We start from the raw sequence: 7,547 nt of genomic DNA, 5'->3' as shown, positions 1-7,547 counted from the left end.
GCCCGCCCTCCCCTCCCCTCCCCTCCCCCAGGCTGCGGCTCCCTCCCCACCCCACCCCCGCCGCCGCCAAGGCTGCTGAGTCCCAGAAGCCAAAGCCCCGCCCCGCAGGCCAAGCCCCGCCCCCGGCCCGCGCGGGCCACGCCCCTCGCTCACCTGAGGCGGCTCCGCGCGCGCGCGGGCTGGTGGGGGCTGGGGGAGAAGGGCCGCGTCCGTCCGTCGGGCGGGCGGACGGACGGGCGGACGAGCCCCCCACTCCGGCCCGGCGCGGCGGGGATGGGGTCACTGCGGCGGCGGCCGGGCCGAAGTCGGGGTCCCCGCGCTCCGCGGTGGCGGCTCCATCGCCATCAGGGGCTTCACCTGAGGAGGGAGCGGCCCCCCCGCCGAGCCCCCCCATCACGGCCATTCCTCCCCCCCTCCACCCCCCACTCCGGAATAACTTCCGGTCCCACGACCAGGCGACAGGCGACTGGGCCAAACACCGAGCGCCCCCAAGCCGGGGAGACTGCTGAGGGAGGGAAAAAAAAAAGAAGGGAGAGGAGCTAGGGGAGAATAGCCGAGCGCCGAAAGATGGAAGTCCGAGAGGCCCTGCGGTGCAGAGGTGAAGGCAAATCTCTCTCTTCGTCGGCATCTAATTTGCACCGCGGGCGCCCCGGGTGCCCCGGCGGGTCTGGCTCCTGGGGCCCAGGGTTGCCCCATGCCCTCCCCCGAGATATTGATTTTTCAACCTCTGCGCGTTATTTGTCAATTCCGCCGAGCGAGCAGGGATCGGGGAGGCGGGTGGAGGGTGCCATGTAAAAAAGGCAGCCACTTCTCCCCTCCCTGGCATCGCCGGGCCCCTCGGTTAGGCGGTAGCCGCCGACCCGAGAAGGGAGACAGACCCACGCCTCCATCTCCAGCGACGGCACCTGCCTCCCTGCGTCCCGCTCGCCTGGGTTAGCCTCATGCCTGCCCCTTGCAACGTGTTCACTGTGCAGGCCCGCGAGGTCCCGGCCATAACCGCAAACAGACACTTTATTGGTGTATATATATATTTTTTAAGTAGAGCTCTAAGAGGGAAGCCCCTTGCTTCCCACAGGCGGTAGGAAACGGTAATGTATGGTTCTTACACATTCTACACACATTTGGCTGGAGCATCTGAGCGATGCGAAAAGAAGGCCCCGGGTGGGGAGGCGTTAGAAGTGGAGGTGCGGTAGGAGGAGAAAGCCATGTCTTCAGAACTGCTTTCTCAACCTCCAGACTCTCCAACCGCTCTCTCCCGGCAGAGTCGGAGGCCAGGAGAGTCCACGTTCCTGTGTGGAGATGTGCAACGTGTGTGCCTGGGTGCAGTTCAAGAACGACACGGTGAATACAGGGTCAGGGCCCAAGAAGAGGACGGAGACGCTTCCCCATGGCAACGAGGATCAGGGATGGGCTGGGAAGTCTGGGTGGTTCTTTGGGTACAGATGGCTCTGTTCCACGCCTTTACGGAACCACGCGAACGTGGACACGGTGCCAGGCATTGCTGAGTACGCCTCGCAGGTTCCAGATGGGGGCCACGGTGTCCGGCTGCACGTTGTAACTGTCATCCACAGCTTTACAAACGATGTTCAGCTCCTTTTGCTCTGCGGGCACCTGAGCTTTCAACTGCCATATCCGCCAGGCCCAGGCCTTCCTGGGACGTTGTTCCTCTCCCTCCAGCTCAGCTTCCTGCCAGGTGAGTCCGCCATCTATGGACACATCCACTCGAATCACGGCCCTGCCACCACCGCTCCATGCATAGCCCTTGATCGTCACCTCTCCCGACTCTACAGTCGCCCCATCTCGAGGCTGCGTGATGGCCGACTGGACAGGCAGTTCCTGGATTGATGGGGCCAGATCAAAGTCGACCGTGTCCCAGTCCACGGACGGAGAGAAGCCTTTGTAATCCCGCCTCTGCCAGTGGCTGTGGCTTTCCTCCGACTCCACGCTCACTTTGGCCAGCCACTTGACGTTGCGGGCACCCACCACGCCGGGAACCACCACCCGTACAGGGAAACCGTGGTCACGAGGCAGGGGCTGACCATTCATTTCATACGCCAGGAGGACCTCGGCTTCAGGATCCATGGCCCGGGCCAGAGGAATAGATGCTCCGTAGGCAGTCCCCGTGGGGTCTGAGTCAAGTCCCTCGAAACAGACGTGGGCCTCGGTCTCACGGACTCGGTGGCCAGCCTGGGCTAACACGTCGCAGAGCCGTGCCCCAGCCCAGCGGGCGGTGCTGATGGCTCCAGTCCTCCACTCCAGGCCTTTCACTTCCTTAACCTTGCTCATCTCAGAGCGCCGGTTGCCAGCACACTGCAGAGTGACGGTGATTTCATGCTTAGGAAACTTATACAAATCATCCAAGGACAGGGACAGCGACTGACCTCCAGGCGCCCCTACTACGTGCAAGCGATAGGTGTCTGGGTCCACACTGGGTACAGGCAGATGGTTCCGGGTGAAAAAAATAGGGTTTGGCGTGATGTAGTTTTCCGTCAGCAGTTCAGGAGGAGGCTCTGCATTAAAGGGGCGCTGGCTGTTAATCCTCAGGGCTGGATGGCGGACAGGATCATCAGCGTAAGGGTCAGAGGCCTCCAAGGTGGGGGGTGACACCTCATCCTCAGGGTTCAGTTCCCCAATCTTATACTCGGCCAGTAACTCACGTATATGGGGCTGGTTGTGGAAAGCATAGAGGGACCAGAAGGGCTCTAGGGGACCCCCTGCTGCCAGGATCAGTTTTGATGCCCCTCCTGGGTGTAGGTCCACAAATTCTGTGACATCGAAGACCTCAGAGCCTAGAGTTACCCAGACTCGAGTTTCGGGGCTGTTGTGGGACCTCACTTCCTCCTTAGTGTACATCCGTGGTGACTCCTGAGCAGCCTACAGGTAGGGGAGGGAGAAACAAAAGGAACCGCATATTAAATCACTCTGGGTCATTCTGACACCACCCGTCCATCGTCTTGGACTGGGGAATTAAAGGCACAGATAGTATGTCTGTAGTGCATGAAGACAGAGCCGCCACCAGGAAGAGCGTGTGAGATCCCTCTGCCCCTTTCCTGCCTACCTTACAGCGCAAGTCATGGTAGGCCAGCGCTGCGCCAAGGCCCAGCAGGGTCCCTATGACTTTCCACCCCTGAGTTCTTGAGTTATCATCAGAAAAGGTGAGGCTGGGGTGCTGGGGTCTAAATGAATCATTTGTGGAGCATGCTGGGATGCAGAGCCTTGAGGGAGTGGTCTTGACTCTGGAAGAAAGAGATCTTTAGTAGCACAAAAATTCCTGTGAAAAGGACTATCGGAGGTCTGTGGCTGCCTCTCCCTCATTAGTCACCAGCTTTCAGTTGGAGTTTAGTTTCTTCCGGATGGGTAGGACCGGCGAAACACGGCTTTCTCTTTCCTCCAGGGCCATTTCTGTACCGTCTTATCTCCCAGATAAGATAAATATCTGCCAGATAAGGTAATTACGAGATAGTCTAGGAGATAAGCAACGGGCTGGGATAACCTACCTGAGGGCCCGTGGAAGCCCCACCACCACCGTCCTGTACAGCCGCAGCAGCATTGTGGCAGACCTGCAGGGAGAAGGTTCTGGGTTTCAGAACAAGAAAACCCCTGCGAGGGGACATTTGGGAGAACTGAGGATGCAGGGCCTAAATGGGTTCTTGGAGTAAACTTGGAACACTTCGGCGGTGGGTCGGCTGTGCTGAAGAGGTGGAAGGGGATGGGGGTGGGGTGGGGTGGGGATGACGGAGGTACACAGGCTTCCAGAGAGAACAATGCCCCAGGCCAAGGAGCGAAAGGGCAGATGCAGGTTTGCCAATTTATTTTGTTCTTGTTTTGTTTTTTTCGAGACAGGGTTTCTCTGTGTAGCTTTGCGCCTTTTCCTCGGACTCACTCTGTAGACCAGGCTGGCCTCAAACTCACAGAGATCTGCCTGCCTCTGCCTCCCGAGTGCTGGGATTAAAGGAGTGCGCCACCACCGCCCGGCTTAGGTTTGCCAATTTAAAAAAAAAAATGATACTGGGTATTGAACCCAAGGCCTTGAGAATGTTGGACAAGTGCTCTACCACTGAGCTATCTATCCTTCCAGGCCCCCAGTCTGTAATTACCTCTAAAGTGAGATCGATGAAAACCGAGACAAGAGGGTAGCGGCAACCTAGTGGGGTAGAGGAGTTCAAATTCTAGAAGCAAACCGCCTTGGGTCTGTACAACCGGGCCTCGTCATTAACCCAGGCTCCCCGGGCAACACAGTGGGCCTCCCTGAAACTGTATCCTCATCTCTACCCAGAGGACCTGATACCAAGAGTAAACAAGTAATAACATTCACTCAGGCCTTTCCAGTTCTCTCCCTCCACCCCTCTAAAATAAATACCCCGTCTGGGAACTGAACCCCAATTCAGCGTCTCCACCCTAGCCTGTAGTGATCTCAGCGAACGTGGTGGAGAAGTCAATGGCCAGCGTGTCAGGGGATGGGCTGGGGAGGAAGTTCATCTTTCTGCTCTCTGTCCGGCAACAGTATCTCCCTCACAACCCCGTGCCTCTCTGACCCCGGAGGGTCAAAGCGGAGAGGCTGCTGGTCGCTGAGATGCTAGGGGTGGGGTTGTTAGCGATAGGGAAAAGAGGAAGGTGGGAATAGGTGCCAGTTCCGCTTCTCTTTACCTCTGGGCCCCGGGACCCGCACTCTTTCCAGCCATCTACCCTTCATCTCAGCAACCCGATTTTACCAGCTTGGTCCCGGGCTTTGGAGGGGGTGGCCTGCTAAATACCGAAATACCACTCTGTGGTTGCAAAGCTCCCAACTCTGCGGAACACTTTAGGGAGGGAGGGTGTGTCTGTCCAGAATCCGGACAGAAACGCAGTCTGCGACCCCGGGAGCGCCCGGACATCGTATGAGGAGGAGGTACTGGTCCTTCTGCTGCTCCTGAGGGTTGGAGCTTCCCGGACCGCCTTGGCCCTGCCGTGGCTCTCCCTCCAGTCCCTCCCGACCGCAGTCCCCTTACCCGGCTCGATGTCCGCAGCGGAACAATTTCAGCGGCCCGGTGCGGGGCGAGGGCTCCGCGCGCGGCGGGGCGGGGCGGGGCGCGGCGGGGCGGGGCCTGGCCGGGACGCGCACAGCCCGTGCAGGCGTCCTCACGCCCCTCGCCCGCGCCGCAGTCATTGGCCCCTCGCTCCGCCGCTGCTCCTGACGAGGACTGGCAGCTGTCACGGGTCGCGGGAGGCGAGGCCGGGGGAGGGCGGAGCGTGGCCGGCTCCCCGCGGGTGCAGGCCTGCCTCTCCCCCGCCCCGGGGACGGTGGACACGCACGGGTGATGACCCGAGCCGGCCGCAGCTCCGCGGGGCCCCGGCAGGCCTCGCTGATGCCGGGCGCCTGGGCAGCGGAAGGTGACGAGGGCTGCAAAGGTGGCCGCCAGCATGGGGACCAAGGCTCGTTTCCCCCCACCTCCCCAGAGGCATCCGGGCCCTGCGGGTGTGTCCCGCGCCTCAGCAGTTGTTTGGGGTTGCAACTGTTGAGCCCCGCTTCTGTTTTAGGGCCAAGAATAACGGAAGAAACGACGCCTTAAAAATAGTGGCTCCAAGACTCCCAGAGTGGGTTTCTGAATGCAAAAACCAACAACACTGAAAGTCCATCTTTCATTTGAGACAAGGTCTCACTAGGTAGTCCTGGCTGGCCTGGAACTGATTTTGTAGATCAGGCTGGCTCAGAATTCACAGATCCGGCTGCCCCTGCTTCTTAAAGGCGTGCGCCACAATGTCCAGTCCTTAAAACCACCTTCTAAATTTTGCGTAGTGAGGGAGAGGAAAAGAAAAAAAAAAGCGCCGGGCGTGGTGGCGCACGCCTTTAATCCCAGCACTCCAGGGGCGGATCTCTGTGAGTGCGAGGCCAGGCCAGCCCCGGCTACAGAGCGAGTTCCAGGCTGTTAGCTGAGAAACCCTGTCTTGAAAAACCAAACAAAACACAAACATCCACTTTAACAAGAAAAATGGCAGTTTAACTAAGTCTCGTATATCAAAGTAAAGGACACTAATGGAGTAAATTCGTTGTTACTCTTAACCCGTTACTAGAGACTGAAAACGGGACACTTAGCCCGTGCTTCGGGAACAAACATTCTTAGACTGCCCTCTAGAGATCAGAGGGTTGAGCTACAGTCCTATCGATTTAAAGCAAAACATTCCCGAAGATCATTTTTTCCTTTAGTTCTCCAACAGAATTTTTGCGAGGACTCGAGGACCCCGGGCAGGGAGAGTGAAAAGGTGATGTTGGCTCTAAAGTTTTGGGAATGGGAAGGTTTCCAGCCTTTGTGTAGATCATCCTGATGATTGTTGAAGTTTCAGCTGGTGTGCCCAGCACAAGGGAGGCGGAGGCCAACCTGAACTCTACGAGAAGACCCTGTCAAACAAATAAATTCTACTTGGTATGCTTTCTTCCCGTCTACTAACGCCCGCCACCCAGTTTTATTTTATCGAGCTAACATCTCCTGTAGCTCAGATGGGCCTCAAACTCCCAAGTGCTGGATGACAGACTTCACACTCTCTTCTTCACCGATGAAGAGACTGAAGCCGAGTGCTAACCTGACCAAGGCCCGTAGCTGGTGAATTAGAAATGGCCTGCAAAGTAAGGGTAGCTGACACCAGTCCCCTGAACATTCTAACTTAAAATAAGAAACAGATCCAGAGCCGGGTGGTGGTGGTGGCGGCGCACGCCTTTATTCCCAGCACTTGGGAGGCAGAGGCAGGCAGATCTCCGAGTTCGAGGCCAGCTTGGTCTACAGAGCGCGATCCAGGACAGCCAGGGATACACAGTGAAAACAAACAAGAAACCAAAACAGATCCAGGCAAATTTGTTGTTGTTGGGGTGAAGATACTTGATCAAGTTCATTCAGCTTGTCGTCTAAGATTTTGTATAAGTGTTTTTCCTGCAGTTTGCACATGCACCATGTGTGTACCCGGTGCCCGTGGAGGCCAGAAGGCATCAGATCCCCTGGAACTGGAGTTGTGGATGGTTGTGAGCCACGCTGGTTATTGAACCCAGGTCCTCTGCAAGAGCAACAGTGCTTTAAACCACTGAGCCATCTTCTAAGAATCTTTTTTTTCTTTTTTCAATGGGCATTGGTGTTTTGCTGTTGGAGCCCCATTAGGTTTCCTAGTGGCTGTACCCAGCAGGACTGCAAAAGAGGTTGATTGGACCACGGGGTCGGGTACCAGGTGTTTGTGAGGGTCTAACCAGCAAGGGGAAGGTCTTTTGCTCCACCCCTTGGCATTGTTATAAAACAGACCTTTGGAATAAAGTTCTGGGCTGGTGGATAAGGATCCAGGTCCACCCAAGTCTACCTTGTATTCTCTGTTTTGCCCCCACACCCCATTTCTAACTAAGTCTCTTATCCCTCATTCCTTAAGAGTCCCTGAGGTAAATAATGGTGGGGGCTGGTTCCCCATATTTTGCCATGAAACTGGAGTTACAGACAGCTGTGAGCTGCCACGTGGGTGCTGGGAATTGAACCCAGGTCCCCTGGAAGAGCATTCAGTGCTCTTAACTGCTGAGCCATCTCTTCAGCCCCCTC

At 57.1% G+C, this 7,547-nt stretch overlaps 1 protein-coding gene across 4 annotated transcripts; it reads right to left on the bottom strand.

Moving 5' to 3' along the window:
* Nucleotides 1-1,014: 1,014 nt before the first annotated feature.
* Nucleotides 1,015-5,740, bottom strand: Suox (sulfite oxidase). 4 transcript variants are annotated; one of them, XM_028855479.2, is made up of 5 exons: nucleotides 4,989-5,005; nucleotides 4,098-4,144; nucleotides 3,498-3,560; nucleotides 3,059-3,236; nucleotides 1,015-2,874 (listed from the first exon to the last, which is right to left on the bottom strand). In XM_028855479.2, exons 3-5 carry the CDS (start codon nucleotides 3,548-3,550, stop codon nucleotides 1,462-1,464), a joined length of 1,644 nt encoding a protein of 547 aa, XP_028711312.1. In that variant the 5' UTR covers nucleotides 3,551-3,560; nucleotides 4,098-4,144; nucleotides 4,989-5,005; the 3' UTR covers nucleotides 1,015-1,461. The 4 variants fall into 4 exon arrangements, with proteins under 4 accessions (XP_028711312.1, XP_028711311.1, XP_037052557.1 ...); XM_028855478.2 differs by lacking the exon at nucleotides 4,098-4,144 and having other exon boundaries at nucleotides 4,989-5,090; XM_037196662.1 differs by lacking the exons at nucleotides 3,059-3,236; nucleotides 4,098-4,144 and having other exon boundaries at nucleotides 4,989-5,740.
* Between the last annotated feature and the right edge of the window lie 1,807 nt (nucleotides 5,741-7,547).

The sequence above is a fragment of the Peromyscus leucopus genome, chromosome 18 (assembly GCF_004664715.2).
Source record: "Peromyscus leucopus breed LL Stock chromosome 18, UCI_PerLeu_2.1, whole genome shotgun sequence".
In the NCBI taxonomy this organism is placed as follows: domain Eukaryota; kingdom Metazoa; phylum Chordata; class Mammalia; order Rodentia; family Cricetidae; genus Peromyscus; species Peromyscus leucopus.
Note: the sequence above shows the minus strand (reverse complement) of the source record. Positions and strands in the feature narration are given on the sequence as shown.